General features: G+C 52.9%; 1 protein-coding gene across 7 annotated transcripts in view; it reads left to right on the forward strand.

The window, feature by feature from the left end:
* HMGXB3 (HMG-box containing 3) overlaps window positions 1-23,530 on the forward strand; it is a 121,324-nt gene that overhangs the window by 85,421 nt on the left and 12,373 nt on the right. For all 7 annotated transcript variants that reach the window (XR_010986955.2, XM_078768107.1, XM_068135503.2 and 4 more), the window contains exons 21-22: window positions 18,599-18,706; window positions 22,176-22,385. Coding sequence is in view for 6 of the 7 variants with exons in the window: in XM_078768107.1 (XP_078624233.1) it covers window positions 18,599-18,706; window positions 22,176-22,385 (318 nt within the window). In the remaining variant the exon portion in view is untranslated. The remainder of the gene's footprint in view (window positions 1-18,598; window positions 18,707-22,175; window positions 22,386-23,530) is intronic.

The raw sequence follows: 23,530 nt of genomic DNA on the forward strand, positions 1-23,530 counted from the left end.
CAAGCTCCAATCGGTCGCACATCACGAGGTCCTTCGCTCCAAGCTCCAATCGGTCGCACACCACGAGGTCTGTGCACCTCTCCAAGCTCCAGACAGATGGCGAGCCAAGACCACCAGGACCTCTCAAGAGCAAGAGGAAAAACGCAGAGAGCACAAGACAGCCAGGGAACGATGTGTGCAAGAGAGTTCGAGCTGCCAGAGGAAGCTGTGCAAGCAAGAAGAACCGGCTGTGCAAGACCGAACTGCTGAAATGCAAGAGGGAAAATGTCGTTCGGCGCGCCCCTATATAACCTTGCGGCGGTGACGTCAGCCTTGGCGCGCCACCCAATCAGTGCCTTCCACCGAATCACAGGCCTGTAGCGTGGTCATAGCGCATGCTACTCGAGGCCTGCCGGAGGTGTAGCTGGCTGCGGCCCATGCGGCGGTGCCCTGAACTGGCCTCTTGCCTGTTCTTTTCCGAAGTCCTCGTCAGGGAAGGGAATTTAATGTTGCGCTAAGGGCCTGTCTAAGTGTCTAAATGAGTGCATTGCCATAAGGGACAAAGGTTTGATTACCAGGTGTGACACACAGGGGTTTATCTTAATCCCTACCCTATCTAACACTCGAACATCCTGGTATGTTCACAGGTATACATCTTAACCCGACAAACTGGACTACACAGAACTTATTACAAGGTAGATTCCCTATCGCGACAGTCGAAGCATGTTACCTATTCAGATCTACCTGACTCTAGATATTGCGCTACCCTACTGACATAACAATATATATATATATATATATATATATATATATATATATATATATATATATATATATATACATACAGTGAAACCTTGACTTACGAGTGCACCAACTTACGAGTTTTCCGAGATACGAGCCGTCGCCCGGGCGGTTTTTTGCTTTGTGATGCGAGCCGAGATCTGAGTTACGAGCTTACGCCACCCGCCACTAGGTGGCCCAACGAGCGTTCAGGTCACGTGGTTATCTTGCCGTGCAAGCATCTCTGCCGTATATCGCTGCTACTTTGTTTTTGCATTTTTGTTATTTTGGAAAATTTCTTAGTTTTAACCATGGGTCCTAAGAAATTGAGTGCCAAGGGCAGTGCTGAGAAGAAGAAGAGGATGATGTGCTTGGATATAAAACACGCAATCGTCGAAAAACATGAGCAAGGTGTGCGTGTTGTCGACTTGGCGAGGCAGTACGATCGTAGTACTTCTACGATATGTACGATTTTGAAGCAGAAGGAGTCGATAAAGGCTGTAACGCCAGCCAAGGGCGTTAAGATTATTTCAAAGCTCCGGACCTCTGTCCATGAAGAGATGGAGAAGTTGTTGTTTGTGTGGTTGACGGAGAAGCAGCTCGCAGGAGATACCGTGACCGAGAGCATCATGTGTGAGAAGGCCCGAGACATTTACTGGGATTTGGTGCAGCAGACGGCGGGAACATCAACGGACGAGGCATCGGAAGAGTCATTCAAAGCCAGTCGGGGATGGTTTGATAATTTTAAGAAGAGGACCGGCATTCACTCCGTCGTCAGGCATGGTGAGGCAGCAAGCTCGGATGTGAAGGCAGCTGAAGATTTTATTACAACATTTGCCGAACTGATAGAAGCCGAACGATACATCCCCCAGCAAATCTTCAACTGTGACGAGACAGGGCTCTTCTGGAAAAAGATGCCGAGGAGGACGTATATAACGGCAGAGGAGAAGAGCATGCCAGGCCACAACTTGTTCAGAGTGCCGGCAATAGCTCGCCTTCTCTTTGTGGAAGACACGGTGAGATCCTCAACATCCAACAACTAATGGGACACAAACGGGGCGCCCAGTTTAGCGGTACACACATTGATGAATCACCCTGCCTGTGAAACACCGACATGACAGGTTATAGCTGGGTCGGGATTCAAACCCAGGCTGGACAGTTTAGAGTCAAGTGTGCGTACCTCCAGTCCAGGCCATCCTGCCAACTTGTATGTTGCATACACGTGAAATATAAAGCGTGAGATATTTTTATATATACTGTATATTTCAAAAAAAATTGGTGTGGTTTTTGGCGGGCTGGAACGGATTAATAGCATTTCAATTCATTTTAATGGGGAAATTTAATTTGAGAAACGAGCAAATTGAGTTACGAGCTCGGTCACAGAACGAATTAAACTCATAATTCAAGGTTTCACTGTATATATATATATATATATATATATATATATATATATATATATATATATATATATATGTACACTAGCAAAGGTACCCAGCGTAGCCCAGCAATGCAGGTTCCCTCCTCCCACCCCTACCCTTCCCTAATCCCACTCCATCCACTGCCTCCTCTTACACCACCCCTTTCTCTCCCTCCTTCCAGCCCCTCCAGACTCCAACCCCTTCTCCTCTCTCCTCCCACCTCATCCTCCCTCCAGACTTCCACCCCATCCCTTCTCTTCACTCCTCCCACCCACCCCTTACCCTCCATCCTCCCACCCCACCCCTTACCCTCCATCCTCCCACCCCACCCCTTACCCTCCATCCTCCCACCCCACCCCATACCCTCCATCCTCCCACCCCACCCCTTCCCTCTAGACTCTCAGCCCCCCTTTCATAGAGGGGGGCAGAGAGAAAGAGGTAGGAGAGAGAGACAGGGGGGAGGAGGGAGAGGAGAGGATTCATTTAGTGTGATAAGGGAGGGAAGAAACAGGAGGGGTGAAGACAGAGAGAAAGGCTGGAGAGAGAGAGAGAGAAAGAGAAAGTGAAAGAGAACACGCCAATCCCCATCTAATCAATACTATGAAATAGACGCATTCTGAGTCTGTCGTAGAGAAGGAATTTATAAAACAGAAGGTTCAAATCTTCAGGTTTCCTACAAGTATCGTAGGTCCCAGTAGAGTATGGAGGTGTAGCGGTTACCGCTGGATGTACATAATCGCCTTGCACCGGCCAGAACACGGCCAGACGCGCCTCTCCCGGGCATGCCCGGACTCACTGTTCCCGGGCACGCCCGAACCTCCCGGGCACGCCCGGTCTCGTCTTTCCCGGGCATGCCCGCTCTCGCCTTTCCAGGGCTCGCCCAGAGCGCCCGGGCATGCCCGCTATCGCCTTTCCAGGGCTCGCCCAGAGCGTCCGGGCATGCCCGCTATCGCCTTTCCAGGGCTCGCCCAGAGCATCCGGGCATGCCCGCTATCGCCTTTTCAGGGCTCGCCCAGAGCGCCCGGGCATGCCCAGCCTCGACTTGCCAGGCCGCAGCCAAACACGCCCGGGCAGGTCCAGACTCGCCTTTCCAAGGCTCGCCCTTGATACCCAGGCATGCCCGGTATAGCTTTTGCCGGGCAAACTTCCCGACAAAAATGTGTATATATATTGTTGCCCGATAAACGGGCTTGTCAGAATACCTGAGCTGTTTTGTTTCAATAAAGCAACTCGGACGAATTCCGTCTTTGGTCGCGTCAATTCTTTCGACTCGCGTTGGAGCGCAGTTCCTTCATTGGTGACCTACCGACATGGATACGGCAGTGACACTTAAACTGCCTACCTTCTGGGAGGCTCACGCGGCTGTTTGGTTCGCCCAGGCGGACTCCCAGTTCGCCCTGCGAGGCATCACCGCGGACGACACCCGCTTCCACCATGTTGTGGCGGCGCTCGGTCCCGCCACCGCGGCCCGCGCCTTGAGCCTCCTCCAGCACCCGCCGGCTGCTGACAAATACGACGCGCTGAAGACGCTCCTCCTCGGCGCTTTCGCCCTCTCACCGGCAGCACGCGCACGGCGCCTGCTTGACCTGCCCGAGCTCGGCGACACGCGCCCGTCCGAGCGCATGGACTATATGCTCTCGTTGCTCGGCGAGCACTCTCCGGCATTCCTGTTCCGGGAGCTGTTCCTCCGTCAGCTGCCTAACCCGGTACGCCTCGCCCTGGCTGGCACGTTGATCACGGATTCCCGCGCCCTCGCCAGGGAAGCCGATAAGATCTCCTCGGCGGGCCAGCACATCGGCGCGGTTACCTGGAGCCCGCCGCCGTCCGACGCGACGCCCACGACGCCCGAGCGCCCTGCGCGGTTGGAGGTCGAACTGCCGGTGCAACTGGCGGCCGCCACGCCGCACCGCCCGCTTCCGACACGACGGCCGGGGCCTCCACCTGACCGGGCGTGGTGTTATTACCACGCCAGGTTCGGACACAAGGCTCGGACGTGCCGGCCCCCGTGCACTTTCGGCAGGTCGGGAAACGGCCGGGCCGGCGTTCATTCCCAGCCATGAGCGCCGGCCACTCGGGCAACTTGCTGTTTATTCGGGACAAAGCGTCTGGACGGCGTTTCCTGTGCGACACCGGCGCCCAACTGAGCGTCATACCCGCCTCCGAGCAGGACAGGCTGGACGCAGTTTGCGGCCCCTCTTTGGTCGCTGCTAATGGCTCGGCCATATGCACTTTCGGCCCAGGCGTCGTCACCCTCTGCTTCGGCAGCCAGCTCTTTCAATGGACTTTTGTTACCGCCAGCGTCCCCGTGGCTTTGCTGGGCGCCGACTTCCTCTGCGCGCACGGGCTGCTGGTCGACGTCAAACGACGTCGCCTTGTCCACGCCGAGACCTTCAGCTCCCTGGCTTGCACAATGAGCAGCTCCGCGCCGACCGAACTGGCGTGCGCCCTCCCGGCAATGAACGAGTTCGCTCGCCTGCTCGTGGAATTCCCGGCCCTCACGCGGCCGACATTTTCGGCCGTCGCGGTGCGGCACGGGATCGAGCACCACATACCCACTACGGGCCCGCCGGTCTACGCCAGGGCCCGCCGCCTCGACCCAGCCAAGCTCGCCGTGGCAAAGGCCGAATTCGACGCATTGGAGCACCTCGGCATCGTGCGGCGCTCCGATAGCGCGTGGGCCTCGCCACTGCACATCGTGCCAAAGCCGGGGGGGTGGATGGCGCCCGTGTGGCGACTACCGCCGTCTCAATGACGCTACCACTCCCGACAGGTACCCGATCCCGCATATTCAGGACTTTTCCGCCCGTTTGGCGGGACGGGTCATCTTTTCGAAAATTGACCTGATACGGGGCTACCACCAGGTACCTGTCCGGGCGGCCGACGTCCCGAAGACGGCCGTCATCACGCCGTTCGGCCTGTTCGAATTTTTGCGGATGCCGTTTGGCCTCAAGAACGCGGCCCAGGCGTTCCAGCGCTTGATGGATGGCGTGCTGCGCGACCTGCCGTTTCTTTTCGTCTATCTGGACGACATCCTCGTCGCCAGCACGTCCCGCGCCGAGCACCTCCTCCACCTCCGAACACTGTTCGGTCGCCTCAGCGAGCACGGCTTAATTGTCAACCCGGTCAAATGCCACTTCGGCGCGACGACCGTTGACTTTTTGGGCCACCGCATCACCAAGACCGGGGCCGTGCCGCTGCCTACCAAGGTCGAGGCCATCACCACGTTCCCGCGTCCCCGTTCCATCAAGGCCCTCCAAGAGTTCCTCGGCATGGTGAATTTTTATCACCGATTAGTGCCCCGCGCTGCTCAGCTCATGCGGCCCCTTTACGAGGCCCTCCGGGGCAAGCCGGCCAAGCATGACATTGTTTGGTCCGCGGCCATGGACGCGGCCTTCGCCAGTGCCAAACGGGCCCTCGCCGACGCAACGCTGCTGGCTCACCCGGTGCTCAACGCGCCCATCGCCCTCACTACGGACGCCTCCAACTACGCGGTGGGCGCCGTCCATGAGCAATGGGTGGACGGGGTTTGGCAGCCACTCGCTTTTTTCAGCCGGCAACTCCGGCCGAACGAGTTAAACTACAGCACGTTCGACCGCGAGCTGCTCGGGCTATTCCTGGCCGTTCGCCATTTCCGACACCTCCTGGAGGGCCGCCCGTTCACGGCTTTCGTCGACCACAAGCCGTTGGTCTACGCAATGGCTAAGGTCACGGAGCCGTGGTCGGCCCGCCAGCAGCGCCACCTCTCCGCCGTGTCGGAGTTCACCACGGACATCCAGCACGTCGCCGGCAAAGACAACGCCGTGGCCGACTGCCTTTCGCGGGCCAGCGCGAACGCGGTCCACCTCGGCGTGGACTTCACGCTCATGGCGGCCGACCAGACCACCGACGCCTCGGTGCAGGCACTCCGCGTGGCGGACACGGGCCTCCGCCTGGCCGACATCCCCTTCGCGGGCACCGTCCTGCTCTGCGACGTCTCCCAGGGCCAGCCTCGCCCCATCGTGCCCGTTTCCTGGCAGCGCCGCATCTTCGCCTCCATCCACGGCCTTTCTCACCCGGGCCGGAAAGCTTCTCAGAAGCTGGTGTCGGCGCGTTTCGTCTGGCACGGCCTTCGACGAAACATCCGCGACTGGGCCAACGCCTGCACGGCCTGCCAGCGAGCCAAGGTCCACCGCCACACCCAGGCCCCGCTGGCACCTTTCGCCGTGCCTGAACGGCGTTTCGACCACGTCCACGTGGACCTGGTGGGTCCCCTGCCCCCCTCGCGGGGGTTCACCCACCTGCTCACCATGGTGGACAGGACCACCAGGTGGCCGGAGGCCGTGCCCCTCACCTCCACCACCACCGCCGACGTGGCGCAGGCGTTCATCGCCACCTGGGTCGCGCGCTTCGGCGCACCAGCGGACATCTCGTCCGACCGCGGCCCACAGTTCACGTCTGAGCTTTGGGGCGCGGTCGCCCGTTCGTTGGGGGTCACGCTGCACCGCACCACGGCCTACCACCCCCAAGCCAATGGGTTGTGCGAGCGGTTTCACCGCTCCATGAAGGCCGCACTCATGGCCGGCCTTCAGGACGACGGTTGGGCCGACCGGCTGCCGTGGGTCCTTTTGGGCCTTCGCACGGCCCCCAAGGAAGACCTCCAGGCGTCCGCCGCCGAGCTCGTCTACGGCCAGCCACTCCGCGTCCCGGGCGAATTCGTGCCTGACGCTACCAGTCCCTGGTCCGCCGCTCGCCAGCGCTCGGACCTCCAGGAGGCCGCCCGACGATTTGCCCCCGTGCCGACGTCCCGCCACGGTGGCCCCCAGTCCTACGTCCCCCCGGCGCTTCGCACAGCGGAGTACGTCTTTGTGCGTCATGACGCGCACCGGGGGCCAATCCGGCCGCCGTACGACGGGCCCTTCCGGGTCCTGCGACGGGGCGACAAGTCTTTCATCGTCGACTTCGGCGGCCGGCCGGACTGGATTTCTGTGGACCGCCTCAAACCGGCGCACATGGACGTCGACCGACCACCACGGTTGGCCCTTCCTCCGCGGCGAGGCCGCCCCCCGTCCACAGTTCCCCCCGCTCGACCACCCACCACCACGTCAGACCCCTCCCCACGACCCTCCAGGGGTCGCTTCGGCCGGGTCATCCGGACCCCCCTTAAATTGACCCTGCCGGTGCAGGTCGATTCTGGAGGGGCGTGTGTAGCGGTTACCGCTGGATGTACATAATCGCCTTGCACCGGCCAGAACACGGCCAGACGCGCCTCTCCCGGGCATGCCCGGACTCACTGTTCCCGGGCACGCCCGAACCTCCCGGGCACGCCCGGTCTCGTCTTTCCCGGGCATGCCCGCTCTCGCCTTTCCAGGGCTCGCCCAGAGCGTCCGGGCATGCCCGCTATCGCCTTTCCAGGGCTCGCCCAGAGCGTCCGGGCATGCCCGCTATCGCCTTTCCAGGGCTCGCCCAGAGCGTCCGGGCATGCCCGCTATCGCCTTTTCAGGGCTCGCCCAGAGCGTCCGGGCATGCCCGCTATCGCCTTTCAAGTGTTCGCCCAGAGCGCCCGGGCACGCCCAGCCTCGACTTGCCAGGCCGCAGCCAAACACGCCCGGGCAGGTCCAGACTTGCCTTTCCAAGGCTCGCCCTTGATACCCGGGCATGCCCGGTATAGCTTTTGCCGGGCAAACTTCCCGACATAAATGTGTATATATATTGTTGCCCGAAAAACGGGCTTGTCAGAATACCTGAGCTGTTTTGTTTCAATAAAGCAACTCGGACGAATTCCGTCTTTGGTCGCGTCAATTCTTTCGACTCGCGTTGGAGCGCAGTTCCTTCAGAGGTATGAATTAAGATGACAGAGCAGGAGGCATGACACCTTCCTTGAATAAATATGCTTATACACTTAGTTATAAGAATCGCTAATTTCTTAAAATTTACAAATTTCACTCCAGATTTCGCAGCTTATTTAGTCCAACAGCTCCGATCCTCAAATCACAGGCAGGTTTTGAAATACTTCAATTAGTCCGTGAGAAAGCCTGGTGTTGAAGGAGCCGGGGCTCCCACGTCGATCGGAAGAATGGACGCGACAAAAAGCTAGAATTCATCCGAGTTGCTTTGATGAAATCAAACACTCAGGCACTCTGAATCTCCGTTTATCCGTCAGCAATATATATCTATTCCGCCAGGGGGTTTGCCCAGGCCCGGCGCCAGGGGGCGTGGCACAGCGTCCTGGCTGCGGCCTGGCAAGTTGAGGGCGAGCCTGCCCGGGCATGCCCGGGCATGCCCGGGCGTCCCGACTGAGGCCCGGCAAGTTGAGCGCGGGCCTGCCCGGGCGTCCTGGACGAGCCCGGCATGGTGATCGCTCCGCGTCCTTGATAGGTGCAAGGCGATTGTGAAAACTCAGCGGCAGCCGCTACACACGTCCCCCCAGAATCGACTTGCACCGGCAGGGTCAATTTGAGGGGGGTCCTGATGACCCGGCCGAAGCGACCCCTGGCGGGTCGTGGGAGGGGGTCCGGTGAGGTGGTGGGCGGTCGAGTGGGGGGCACCGTGGACGGGGGGCGGCCTCGCCGCGGCGGAAGGGCCACCCGTGGTGGGTGGTCGACGTCCACGTGCGCCGGCTTGAGGCGGTCCACAGCAATCCGGTCCGACCTGCCGCCGATGTCGATGACGAACGACTTGTCGTCCCGTCGCAGCACCCGGAAGGGCCCGTCGTACGGCGGCTGGAGTGGCCACCGATGTGCGTCGTGACGCACAAAAACATACTCCGCTGTGCGGAGTGCTGGGGGGACGTAGGACTGGGGGTCACCGTGGTGGGATGTTGGCACGGGGGCAAACCGTCGGGCGGCCTCCTGGAGGTCCGAGCGCTGGTGAGCTGCGGACCAGGGACTGGTAGCGTCGGGCACAAATTCGCCCGGGACGCGTAGCACCTGGCCATAGACAAGCTCGGCGGTGGATGCCTGGAGGTCCTCCTTGGGGGCCGTGCAAAGGCCCAAAAGGACCCACGGCAGCCGGTCGGCCCACCCGACGTCTTGAAGGCCGGCCATGAGCGCGGCCTTCATGGAGCGGTGGAATCGCTCGCACAACCCGTTTGCTTGGGGGTGGTAGGCCGTAGTACGGTGGAGCTTGACCCCCAGGTTGCGGGCGACCGCGCCCCACAGCTCGGAGGTGAACTGTGGACCGCGGTCTGACGAGATGTCCGCCGGTGCGCCGAAGCGGGCGACCCAGGTGGCGATGAAAGCCTGCGCCACGTCGGCGGTGGTGGTGGAGACGAGGGGAACGGCCTCCGGCCACCTGGTGGTCCTGTCCACCATGGTGAGCAGGTGTGTGAACCCCCGTGACGGGGGGAGGGGGCCCACCAGATCCACGTTGACGTGGTCGAAACGTCGTTCGGGCACGGTGAAAGGTGCCAGCGGGGCCTGGGTGTGTCGGTGGACCTTGGCCCGTTGGCAGGCCGTGCAGGCGCTGGTCCAATCGCGGACGTCCCGACGAAGGCCGTGCCAGACGAAACGCGCCGACACCAGCTTCTGGGAAGCTTTCCGGCCCGGGTGGGAAAGGCCGTGGAGGGAGGCGAAGATGCGGCGTTGCCAGGCGACGGGCACGATGGGGCGAGGCTGGCCTTGGGAGACGTCGCAGAGCAGGACAGTGTCCGCGCAGGGGATGTCGGCCAGGCGGAGGCCCGTGTCCGCCGCCCGGAGGGCTTGCACCGTGGTGTCGGTGGTTTGGTCCGCCGCCATAAGCGCAAAATCCACGCCCAGGTGGACCGCGTTCGCGCTGGCCCGGGAAAGACAGTCGGCCACGGCGTTGTTTTTGCCGGCGACGTGCCGGATGTCCGTGGTAAACTCCGACACGGCGGAGAGGTGGCGCTGTTGGCGGGCCGACCATGGCGCCGTGACCTTGGCCATGGCGTAAACCAACGGCTTGTGGTCGACGAACGCCGTGAAAGGTCGGCCCTCCAGGAGGTGGCGGAAATGGCGGACGGCCAAGTGTAGACCGAGGAGCTCCCGGTCAAACGTGCTGTATTTGAGCTCGTTCGGCCGGAGCTGCCGGCTGAAAAAAGCGAGTGGCTGCCAAACCCCGTTCACCCATTGCTCATGTACGGCGCCCACCGCGTAGTCGGAGGCATCCGTGGTGAGGGCGATGGGAGCGTTGAGCACCGGGTGAGCGAGCAGTGTTGCGTCGGCGAGGGCCCGCTTTGAGCCTTGGAAGGCCGCATCCATTGCTGCGGACCAGGCGATGTCGTGCTTGGCCGGCTTGCCCCGGAGGGCTTCGTAGAGGGGCCGCATGAGCTGAGCAGCGCGGGGCACGAAGCGGTAATAAAAATTCACCATTCCCAGGAATTCCTGCAGGGCCTTTATGGTGCGGGGACGCGGGAACGTGGTGATGGCCTCGACCTTGGTTGGCAGCGGCACGGCCCCGTTCTTGGTGATGTGATGGCCCAAAAAATCAACGGCCGTCGTGCCGAAGTGGCATTTGGCCGGGTTGACGATGAGGCCGTGCTCGCTGAGGCGCTCGAACAGTGTTCGGAGGTGGAGGAGGTGCTCGGCCCGGGACGTGCTGGCGACGAGGATGTCGTCCAGGTAAACGAAAAGGAACGGCAGGTCACGCAGCACGCCGTCCATCAAGCGCTGGAACGCCTGAGCCGCGTTCTTGAGACCAAACGGCATCCGCAAGAATTCGAATAAGCCGAACGGCGTGATGACTGCCGTTTTAGGGACGTCGGCCGCCCTGACAGGTACCTGGTGATATCCCCGTATGAGGTCAATTTTCGAAAAAATGACCCGTCCCGCCAGACGGGCGGAGAAGTCTTGGATATGCGGGATCGGGTACCTGTCGGGGGTGGTAGCGTCATTGAGACGGCGGTAGTCGCCACACGGGCGCCATCCACCCCCCGGCTTTGGCACGATGTGCAGTGGCGAGGCCCACGCGCTATCGGAGCGCCGCACGATGCCGAGGTGCTCCAACGCGTCGAATTCGGCCTTCGCTACGGCGAGCTTGGCTGGGTCGAGGCGGCGGGCCCTGGCGTAGACCGGCGGGCCCGTGGTTGGTATGTGGTGCTCGATCCCATGCCGTACTGCGACGGCCGAAAACGTCGGCCGCGTGAGGGCCGGGAACTCCGTGAGCAGGCGAGCAAACTCGTTCGCCGCCGGGACGGTGCATGCCAGCTCGGTCGGCGCGGAGCTGCTCAATGTGCATACCAGGGATCTGAAGGTTTCAGCGTTGATTAAACGACGCCGTTGGACGTCCACCAGCAGTCCGTGTGCGCAGAGGAAGTCGGCGCCTAGCAGAGCCACGGGCACGTTGGCGGTTACAAACGTCCAAGCAAAGCGTTGGCCGCCGAAGCAGAGGGTGACGTTGCGCGGGCCGAAGGTGCGGATAGTCGATCCGTTGGCCGCAACTAAGGAGGGGCCGCAAACCGCGGATTGCCTGTCCTGGTCAGAGGCGGGTATGACGCTCAGTTGGGCGCCGGTGTCGCACAGGAAGCGCCGTCCGGACGCTGTATCCGTGATGAACAGTAAGTTGCCCGTGTGGCCGGCGCTCATGGCTGGTAATGAACGCCGGCCCGGCCGTTTCCCGGCCTGCCGAAGGTGCACGGGGGTCGGCATGTCCGGGCCTTCTGTCCGAACCTGGCATGATAGTAACACCACGCTTGGTCAGGTGGAGGCCTCGGTCGTCGTGCCGGAGGTGGTCGGCTCGGTAGAGCGGCCGCCAATGGCGTCGGCAGTTCGGCCGTCGACCGTGCCGGGTGCTCGGGCGCCCTGGGTGTTGCGTCGGACGGCGGTGGGTCCCATGTCGCCGCTGCGATGCGCTGTCCTGCGGCGGAGATCTTGTCGGCTTCTCTGGCAAGGGCCCGGGGATCTGTGATCGTCGTGCTTGCCAGGGCGAGGCGTACCGGGTTAGGCAGCTGACGGAAGAACAGCTCCCGGAACAGGAATGCCGGAGAGTGCTCGCCGAGCAGTGAAAGCATGTAGTCCATGCGCTCGGAAGGGCGCGTGTCGCCGAGCTCAGGCAAATCGAGCAGGCGCCGTGCGCGTTCCGCCGATGGGAGGGCGAAAGCATCGAGGAGAAGCTTCTTAATCGCGCCGTATTTGTCAGCGGCTGGCGGGCTTTCGAGGAGGCTCAGGGCGCGGGCCGCGGTAACCGACCCGAGCGCAGCTACCACATGGTGGAAGCGGGTGTCGTCGGCCGTGATGCCTCGCAGGGCGAACAGGGACTCCGCCTGTGCGAACCAAACCGCCGCGTGAGCCTCCCAGAAGGTAGGCAGTTTAAGGGCGACTGCCGTGTCCATGTCGATAGGTCACCAATGAAGGAGCCGGGGCTCCCACGTCGATCGGAAGAATGGACGCGACAAAAAGCTAGAATTCATCCGAGTTGCTTTAATGAAATCAAACACTCAGGCACTCTGAATCTCCGTTTATCCGTCAGCAATATATATCTATTCCGCCAGGGGGTTTGCCCAGGCCCGGCGCCAGGGGGCGTGGCACAGCGTCCTGGCTGCGGCCTGGCAAGTTGAGGGCGAGCCTGCCCGGGCATGCCCGGGCATGCCCGGGCGTCCCGACTGAGGCCTGGCAAGTTGAGCGCGGGCCTGCCCGGGCGTCCTGGACGAGCCCGGCATGGTGATCGCTCCGCGTCCTTGATAGGTGCAAGGCGATTGTGAAAACTCAGCGGCAGCCGCTACAGTGTTTGGCTTAATGGATAGGGTGGGGGGGGGGGGGGGGAGGGCTGGCTCGGGATCCTAGGGTCCTGAGTTTGAATCCCGGCTGGCCGTTGAATTAACACCATGTGGAGATGACTCAGCTTGTCATCCTTCTGAGATTGGCGAAATGAGTACCAGTGTGCTGGTATGGTAATGGGAGCACTGCATCAGCGGCACAGCCGTGCCCTCAGCCAATGATGCTACCTGCAGTCCTGTGCTGCATACGAAAGAAGAAGAAGTCTGTGAGAGGCCATCGTGGAAAATCCCATTGTGGAAATTTAATTGTGCAAATTGTTGTACGCTGTTTGCTGTGCTATAACAATGCGGACACAATAATTCCAATTCACCCAAAGTATTAAGTGCAGCTATTCGTATTCAAAGGTCATCCACAAGGATGTATAGTGAAGCACAGAGCCGCTGATTGGTCCCTCAATGTGTTGAATCCTGTCTGCGTGGTAATACTCAAAAGGAACTCGATATTCCAATTTGACCCCTGGCCGCTGAAAGCAGTCAGCAAAATATGTCAAATTAATGGTGCTTGTCTGAGCATCCTCGACGCCAAAAGGCAGGCAAAGTCGACCCAGGACAACCGAGTGTTTGCCGATGCTCCCTCGTGTTCAACAGTAGGCTGCAAAAATTGTGTCATAACGTTTTCCAGGACTTCGGCATACGAACTGGAGTCTCTCACATCGAATAAGTTCAAACATCGATTCATTACCCTGCGCTCGCGAAGCGAAAGGGTTAATCATTCAGGTACGTACGTGCGTGTCTGCATTTCAGTAACGTAAAGTGTGTGCCGTGTCAGCATTTTAAAAATTCATTTTCTCGGCAACCGTTGGTCCGATTGACATGAAATTTTCGCCATAGGAGGGCCTCCTCCTGTAGAATATTTTAGTGAATATTATGACGTCATAGGTCACGTGGTACGGGCACCATCTTGGAAAAACCAAAAAACTTTGCACCTCTACATCTCAAAAAGCGCTGCACAAAAATAATTGAGACAGGTCTCATTGCAAAGAACTCTATGTGGAATAACATATGTGAATGATGACGTCATAGGTGCCGCCGTTATGACGTCGTAATTCGACAAGTAAAAATCTTTATCCGATCAGGAGGAAATTTCTTGAGCATATTCTCGGTATAAATTGTTGCAGAAATAAAATTATAATGACGTCGTCGGTCACGTGGTTCAGCCGCCAAATTGTTTTGAGTGTAGAGCCTGAAAAACCACTAAAATCCAATTGTCTCCAAAACGACTCAACAGATCGAAGCCAAACTTTGCAGGCGGAATCGCATACCCATGACGAACAAAAAAGTCAGCGAGCATGACGTCATGCGTCACATGGTTTTGGAGTTATGACGTTTTTAAGCATAAACTTTTAAAACCTAGCTCTTCCCTCATTTTTGAGCCTATCGAGGGGAAACTTCACAGATGTGTTCAGCATATCAGTCTACTAAAATGTCCTTTTGGAATTTGCGATAGCTGACGTGGTTTGGCAGATGTAAATAATTAAACGAAAATATTTTAAAAAATTATAACTCTTGAACCGCTTCATTGATGGATGTGAAACTTTATATTTATAGTAGAGGTAATGAAGTGCAATAAGTGTGCAAAATTTCAAGATGATTGGATGTACGGTCTGGAAGCTAGAAGTTGTTATTGCGTGAAGAAGATGAGTCTTCTGGAGTGGGCATGGAATTAATTATCACACTGCACATGACGAGCAGGCAAAGTACGGAGCGACCCCACGGGGTCATTTTGACCTCAAATAAAATTCTGATTTCAGATTTGTCAATCGCTGAGGTATATTAACACACGACCAAAGCAGATTTGGCGAAATTCCGATGATTTTTGACGAAAATATAACATTTGTGTCTGCATTTCAGTAAAGTAAAGTGTGTGCCAGCATTTAGAAAATTGAAACGTGGCTCATTGTAAATAACTCCATATGGGGAATAGGTGTTGTTAACGATGACGTCATAATTTGACAGGGACAACGCTTTGTCTGATCAGTTTGAAATTTATTGAGCATGATCTATGCAACAATTGTTTAGAGAATATAAATTTATGATGTCATCGCTCACGTGGTCTGGCAGCCATATTCGATCAAAAAAAAAAGAAACGTTCAAAAATAGAAGAGTTGGCTCACACCAAGTTGACTGCGCAGGGTACGTATTCTATGAATACCATCTAGTTATTCAAGCACCCAGTCTTGGTGTTACCTTGCAAATTTCAGTGTTTCACTTTATTATGTGATATCAACAGTGTTTTTTTTTCTTTTCTGAAACTCTGCCATGGAGACCTGCTGCAATCAGCCTTGTGTGCACAGTGATGGATGATATGTTAATGCCCAGGCTGACTCTCATCTCATTTCATTTGCCGTTATCTGCTGACTTGATTTTCTTCTATCACACGAGCCGTGCAACCACAAGTGCTTGTCTTGCCTTGGGGATGCCCTTCTGTATCATCCTGGCCTTGTCTTGTACTGAGGCAGTTTCTTTCAGACGTTGCAATGTGTACCTCACACCACTGTAAGAGACCTGCAGCGTTTCTGCTATTTTCTTCATAGTGTGTCCTCGCAGAGATTGGATCTTCACACACTGTTCTGGTGAAAGTTGCTTTTTTTTTTCTTTTTCTTTTTTTTGTATACAAGATCGAGGCTCGTGAAAGAGCGAACATTAATCACACAGAAAGACAAACAGACACATAAAACAAATAACATCGGGAACGGTAGACAAGATGGGGAGAGAGGGGGAAGGACACAAACACAACATTTGAGAGCAGGGACCGAGAGACATGGAGACATCGAGAGATCTGTCGGAGGGAGAGGGCTTTGGGGGGAGGCATGTGAAGGGGGGGAGGCATGTGAAGGGGGGGGGGGTAGGGAGAGGTATAAACATATGGACACTGCCAGGATTTCCAGGAAAGAAGTTGGAATTTCAAACAAGGTGGATCTGGGGTGAATTAGTGGGGGTAGAAAAGATCAAGGTTATGGATGGGGGAAGATAAGAGATGGTGGTGAACAGCTGTTTTAAAGACCTGGAGGGAGGAGAGGGATTGAAGGGAGTGTGGGAGTTTGTTCCACAGGCGGGAGAAAAGAGGAATGAAAGAGTGAAGGTGAGCAGAGAGCCGAGATTTCGGCAGTTTAACCATCAGAGGGTTGCTGGCAGATCTTGTGCGACCTGTAGGAATATTTGGGGGACAGAGCACAGAGAGAGCTGGGGGAGCAAGGCCGGAGAGGAGTCGGTAGAAGACAGAAAGGCCACCTACCTGCCTGCGGTGAGTGAGTGAAAGGCCCTCAGAGATAGCTTCATCGCGGGAGATTCCAATGATTTTGAAAGCTTTGGATTCAACAGCGTGAAGCCGAGCCAGGTGTGAGGCAGGAGCACCAGCCCATAGGGGAGAACAGTATTCCATTGAGCTGCGGATGAAAGCCTTGTATGTGGTGAGGAGCTCAGGTGTGCCGAGGAAGGACTTCGCACGACGGAGGATGCCCAGTCGGCGACTGGCATTGGAGGCCAGCTTGGAAATGTGGTTTTCCCAAGAAAGATCATGGCAGATAGTGAGACCCAAAAGCTTGAGTGACAGAACTTCTTGGAGAGGATTGTTGAGAAAGTAGATGGGAGGGTTGTCCAGTCGATCTTTTCGGAGAGACATAGTAAGAGAGTGAGATTTGTCAGGATTGAAAGACATGTTCCACTTGTTTGACCAGTCTGTGATTTTGTCCAGGTCTTCAGAGAGTGAGGAGGCTGCAGACTGCCGATCTGAGGGAAGAGGAATGGAGCGGCAGAGAGTGGAGTCATCAGCAAAGAGATAGAGAGGATTTTCCAGAGAGTCGGAGAGATCATTGATAAAGACCAGAAAAAGCACAGGGCCCAGCACACTTCCTTGGGGAACTCCAGCCTGAACAGGAAGGGGAGATGAGAGAAATCCATTCAGGGCCACACGTTGACTACGACCAGAGAGGAAGTCCGCAAGCCATGCGTGGAGATTTCCATGGATACCATAGGAGGAGAGTTTGGTGAGCAGAGCTGGGTGCCAGACCGTATCAAAGGCCCGTGATATGTCAAGGGCTTATAATATAAGATCACGCTTCCTTGGTGCCATTCTATTCCCACCCATAGACTTTCAAGCAAATGAACAAGCTGATGACAAATAATTTCATTTATTCACTAATTTGCTAATTTTATTGTGGTTTCTTGTAATTCACATTTATGTAACTGGTATAGATTACTTCAATAATTTATTATTTACTGTACAAAAACCCAAAAACTGTTTCATGCACATTTTCTTTGTGGTAAGTGGATATTACTAGCACATGATATAATACGTATTGCAAAAATAAAACTTTTTCAATTTCCGAATTTATTTTACTTATTTAAAGGTAAATGTGATATTAAATTGACTTTCACAGAAATTTGAATTGCTGTCTACCTATATTGCACAATTCTAAATTTTCACAAATGTTTAATGGGGGAAAGCACCACAAAAGTAAAAATATACAAGTCAGGAGACGACGATGGTTCACGAGCGAGCGGTATTCAATGACAAAGGACAGACTATAACCGAAACAGGCCCGGACTGGGGGGTCGGGGGCCCACGTGGCAGGTGTCGGCCCCCGACATGCGGTGTACATACCTATTTACAAAGGGCCCCAATGTGCTGTGTGCGCAGGCCTTTAAGAGGCAGCTGTACGTAATTGTGTGTGGTGCTGGCCTGGAAATGGCAAAACGAAGGTTACTGACCTTGAAATGAGATAGAAAATAATGTATAATCAGTTATGAGGTTAGTTAGCTACACAATACCAAAAATTCGGTTCGATTCCAACCACTTTGAAACTTGACCTTTGTGACCTTCAAAGGTCAAATATTCTGAAATTTGTTGGAAAACTTGTATTTCATGATGTATGTGATAATATAAGATCATGTTCGACATTTCACCCTATCAGGAAGCGAACAATGTAATAAAACCATCAAAAATCGACTTTTCTAAATTTCGTGACCTTGTGACCTTGACCTTGGGGCGAAAATGAAAAATCGAGCTCCGTGGGGCTAGACACATGACATTGGCCTAACCAAATACCGAAACCCCTGTCAGATTCCACCAAACCCCTCGGAGAAGATGTAGCTTGAACTCGATTACCCCCTAAAAAGACATCTTTTTCGGGCGACGCTCCGCCCACAATGGGCGCAATACGCCCACTCTCGGCAGGACACAACTAGATCATGATATCAACCTCCCACCCAAGTTTCATCAAGATCGGATGATATCATCGGATAGTTATGCTGCGGACAGACAGACAGACAGACACACACCCATGACGAATATAGTGGTCACTCTGTTTGATAATTCGTGAACCAATAACCCAAACTTTTCCACAGTACTGTATATGAAAACTTTTACCGAACCATAACACTGGTTGACACAATAAAACCTTTTCTCTCATCGAAATTGTAAACACACTTTTCTAGACCAGTTTTGCATGCTGATTTCAAATCCTTTAGCACATCTGGTTTTCGTGATGAGACGGACCAAATTTGAAAGGTTATTGCCTCATGAGGCAATAACCGTTCAAATATCACGAAAACATATGTGCTAGAGGAAAACCAAAACCAGATTTAGAGTCAGCGTCCCAAGAGCTATCTATCGAGCCCACCGAAAATTATATCTGATGAAAATGACTTGTTGGCCAGTGTAATCTCAAAGTTTTAGGGTCACCTTTATTTATTTTCTTCTGTCGTGCAACAGGAACAACTTGGGAATGCATTACGTATCCTACAAAAGAACAGTTGGGCTCAGGAGTCACCCGGGCCTGGCTGCACTGGAGGCAGGATGTACAAAACATGTCCGCACCAGGTAAGGACCTGCACCATCACGAAAACCTCTACATGCTAGAGGAAAACTAAAACCAGATTTAGAATCAGCGTCCCAAGAGCTAATTGTGTGCACTAATGGTGAATGTTAATCAGGTTGCATATGTAGCTCAGATACTCTTCTTCTTTTTTGGTTTTCTTTCCTCCTTCCCTACTCCTCTCAGCCCTCCCCAGTTTTATTATTTCATTGACATGATTTCCATACAGTCACATGAAAAAGTAAGTACACCCCATGTGAAGTTTTGACTTTTTCAACATATTTCAACATACAGCTATTTGATCTTCATTTCAACAATATTGAGAGATAAAGGTGATATAATATAACAAATATCATGAAACATTTGCATTTTGTAGTCCATTGTATAATTTAAATAAACATAAATGCAAATTTCGCATGTGGAAAAAGTAAGTACACCCCTACATTTATCACTACTTCAAATACCTAAAATTAGAATCAGGTGCACCAGCTCAGGTGCAAATGATTAGAACATCATTAGGATCTTGGAGGAACCTGTCTTATTTAAACCTCAGACATTTAGTTTGGTTTGCTCTTTGTTGTTGAAGTGTGTGGTGTCACCATGCCGAGTTCAAAAGAGCTCTCTGAGGCCTTCAGAAAGAAGGGTATAGATGCCTACAAGTCTGGGAAGGGATTTAAAAAGATCTCCAAACAATTTGAAATCAATCATTTGACTGTCTGGAAGATCATCTACAAGTGGAGAAGATTCCAAACAACTGCGAACTTGTTCAGGCCAGGCCGCCCCAGCAAGTTCAGCTCGAGAGCAGACCGTAAGATGCTGAAAGAAGTCTCTAAGAACCCCAGAATGTCATCACGGGACCTACAGGTAGCTTTTGCCACTGTTGATGCAAAAGTGCACGAGTCTACCATTAGAAAGAGGCTGCACAAATTTGATCAACATGGGAGGTGTGCCAGGTGGAAACCTTTGCTGTCCAGAAAGAGCATCAGGGCAAGACTAAAGTTTGCCAATGAACACCGAGGCAAAGACCAGCACTTCCGGAACAATGTGCTCTGGACAGATGAGTCAAAGGTAGAGCTATTTGGCCACAGTACCAGAAGACATGTTTGGTGAAAACCAAAGACAGCATTTGACCACAAGAATCTGATACCAACTGTAAAGCATGGTGGTGGAAATATTATGGTTTGGGGCAGCTTTGCTGCATCAGGACCTGGGCAGCTCACCATCATAGAATCCACTATGAATTCTTCATTGTACCAGAGGGTGCTTGAGGATAATGTGAGGCCATCTGTCGGAAAGTTGAAGCTCAACCGAAGGTGGACCTTGCAACATGACAATGACCTTAAACATACCAGTAAATCCACCAAGGAATGGCTGAAAAGAAAGAAATGGAGTGTTCTGGAATGGCCAAGTCAAAGCCCGGATTTAAATCCCATCGAGATGTTGTGGGGGGATTTGAAATGAGCTGTGCATGCAAGAAACCCCTCAAACATCGCACAGCTGAAAGAATTCTGCATGGAGGAGTGGGAAAAAATTTCTCCCAGTCGATGTCAGAGACTGGTAGATAGTTATAAGAAACGCCTACTTGAGGTTGTTTCTGCCAAAGGGGGCAATACCACCAATTAGAGCCAAGGGTGTACTTACTTTTTCCACATGCGAAATTTGCATTTATGTTTATTTAAATTAGACAATGGACTACAAAATGCAAATGTTTCATGATATTTGTTATATTATGTCACCTTTATCTATCAATATTGTTGAAATGAAGATCAAATAGCTGTATGTTGAAATATGTTGAAAAAGTCAAAACTTTACATGGTGTGTACTTACTTTTTCACGTAACTGTATACTGTATACACTCGTGTAAAGCTAATAAAAAGTTGTATTTCAAAACAAATTCTTACAAGAAAGTGAAGTACATAACATGACATTTATTTGTGGAAAAGAACATCTCGGAGATGCGCACCATTTTGTCTGACACATTCCTCCAATCTTGGACGCCAATTATTCATGATGTTCTGCAACATGGCCACGTCAATATCTGATTTCGCGTCTGATGTTTTCCTTAAGTTCATGAAGAGTTTGTGGACGGTTAACATACACTTGGTCCTTTAGATATGACCACAAGAAATAATCACATGCAGTCAAATCGGGTGACCTCGCTGGCCATGGAATATCGCCGTTTCTGGAAATGACGGAAAGAGCGCCCTTGCAGTAGTGATGGACACTGGCGGTGTGGGATGTGCACCTTCTTGCTGAAACCACGTGATTGGGCTCACTTCTGCAAATCTGTTTAATTCTCTGGAGAGGAAGTTAGAAACCATATCAGTATATCGAGCTGCAGTAACAGTGACGGCATTTCCGTTATCGTTCTCAAAGAAATAAGGCCCTATGATGCCGAACGACGAAAGTGCACACCACATTGTGACTTTGGGACGGTGTAACGGTTTAGTGTGCATTTCTCTTGGGTTTTCGGCTGCCTAAAAACGAGTATTTTGCTTGTTGACAAAGCCACAAAGATGAAAATGTGCTTCATCAGACATGAACAAATTGTTGGCAGTGTTTTGGTTTTCATTTCCATCCATAAATGAAAGCATTCCCTCACAAAAATTATTGCGGGCAATCTCATCATCTTGGCTTAATTCCTGGACAGTTTTAATTTTATAGGGATAAAATTTTAAATCCTTATGCAATATGCGGCGTAGTGACGTGTGAGAAATTATTAAGGCTGATGCATGCTTTCGGTTGGAGCGATGCGGACTTCTCAAAACTGACTCCCTTACACGCTCAATGTTTTATGCCGTTCTTACTGATTTGGGTGCTCCCGGCGGTTTCTCTTTTCAGGTTGAACCGGTCCTCTCAAACTCCTGAACCCATAACTTGATAGCACGAACAGACGGCACATTTCCATGACATTGAACATTGAAATGGAGTTTGAATTGACGTTGTGCAGCAGTTGCACTGTCATTATTCTTGTAAAAAGCTTTGATAGCGAAAGCGCGTTCTTCACCCGACCAGTTCCACATGTGATGGTCACTCAAGTGTTCTACCTGCAAAAAGTATAACTAAATCTGTAAAAAAAAAAGAAGAAAAAAAAGAAATATATACTTCAATATCACGAATGAATTTATTTTGAAATACAATTTTTTATTTCCTTCACATGAATTTCAAAAATGACCATATTTCTGGCTCACCCTGTATAATACAATTGTGTCTATACACTTGGTCCTTAGGTACCGTCGTGGTTACATTCTTGAAAACCACGACATTAAGTGAAACAACGTTAAATGGACCAATGTATCTCATAATAAATACATTTATCTCAACGACGTAATAGCGAGCTATGGGAAAATTATCACGATGTTCTTGAAGCCTTGGTATCTAATTTTCTACATAATGAAACAACGTTAACCGGAATGACGTTAAGCAAGGACACCCTGTATATGTTTGCCATATAATCTCCATTTTCTCCACCAGGTGGTGACTGCCTCCAAATTTTTGCTTGGAAGTGAGACAGCCAAAGACCATGTGGACCTTCTGTTGGCATCACGGCACTGGCCTCCTGTATATATCAGTGATATTGCTGGCGCTGCTGCCCAGGTCACATCAATCCACTTTCCCCTGCTTGCTGCACGTCTCTGGGGCCAACGACAGGGTTGTCTTGGTGATCCAACTGGGACTCCCCCGGTAAGAAATCACATTATAAGGGCAAGCTCAGCTACTGAAGGTACATAAAATATATCTACTACAGTATATAAGAGAGCCGTTGGTCTGTCTGTGTCTGGGTCGCCATTTTTCTCAGAGGTGGCTGAACGGATGTTCGTCAAACTTTCAGAGGTTCATCAGTGAGTGCATGGGAGTGTTTTGGGGGGGGGGGGGGGGGGGGAATTATTTTTTGAAAAAAGAAAAAGAAAAAAGAAAATGTTCTTATTTTTGGATTAAAAAAAAAATCGCTCTGTGGTGCCTAAGCCTTTTTGATTAATGACAGTTATATACAAGTACACATTCTCATAAATAAATACAAAACAATCACCAGACATTTGAACACAAGTAATAAAACGATTCCGGAAGCGGTCAAAGTTGGTGGTAAGGCTTCTTCTTCTTCCTGACGGCATCATACTTGACTCAGAAACGTGATCAATGGCACATTCAGCAGCATATGTTCAACAAAAAGGTAAAATGATGATTTGACATTTGTGGTGGATTCTGATTTGGATGTAATTGCTTTTCCATTATATTTGCACTCATTTGAAAGATGTTAATGTTCCTTTTTCGCTTGAGCAACGCTGGGTACTCCAGCTATAAATACTTAGAAACTTTACTGGGGGTACAAATCCAAATACAACTTTGTCTGGGGGGTAACATAGGCTATGTGGCCATGGCCTCATGCGGGGGTGTGGGGGACCGGGAGAGGAGCGTAAATTCCTGATGTAAATGTGTACCGTGTAACGCCACCTGGTGATGGTGGCAGAGTGTATTACGATTTCCTTTTTTACCTGGGCAACAATGAGGTTAAAGCACTCTTTGCATGGGTAAATTTTTCCTCCTTCCCTTTCCTGCTCCCCCAAAATGGGGGAGCCTGTCAATCCCCCCACCCCCACCCCACCCCGCCCCCCTCAAAAATATGTATATGTGGTATATCTTTCCCCTCCCTCTCCCACCCCTCCCTTCCACTCACCCCACTCCCTTCCTCAACCCTCCCTCTCCAGCCTCCCCCCCTCACACGGCAACACCAGGTACTCCTGCTAGTATTTTATATAAAGACACAAAAGCTCATGGAAAAACGAAACAAGTGGAGATGCAAAGGGTATTTTGTTGACATTGGACAATGA

Source organism: Myxine glutinosa, chromosome 14 (assembly GCF_964187855.1).
Source record: "Myxine glutinosa chromosome 14, kmMyxGlut1.1, whole genome shotgun sequence".
Classification (NCBI taxonomy): Eukaryota; Metazoa; Chordata; class Myxini; order Myxiniformes; family Myxinidae; genus Myxine; species Myxine glutinosa.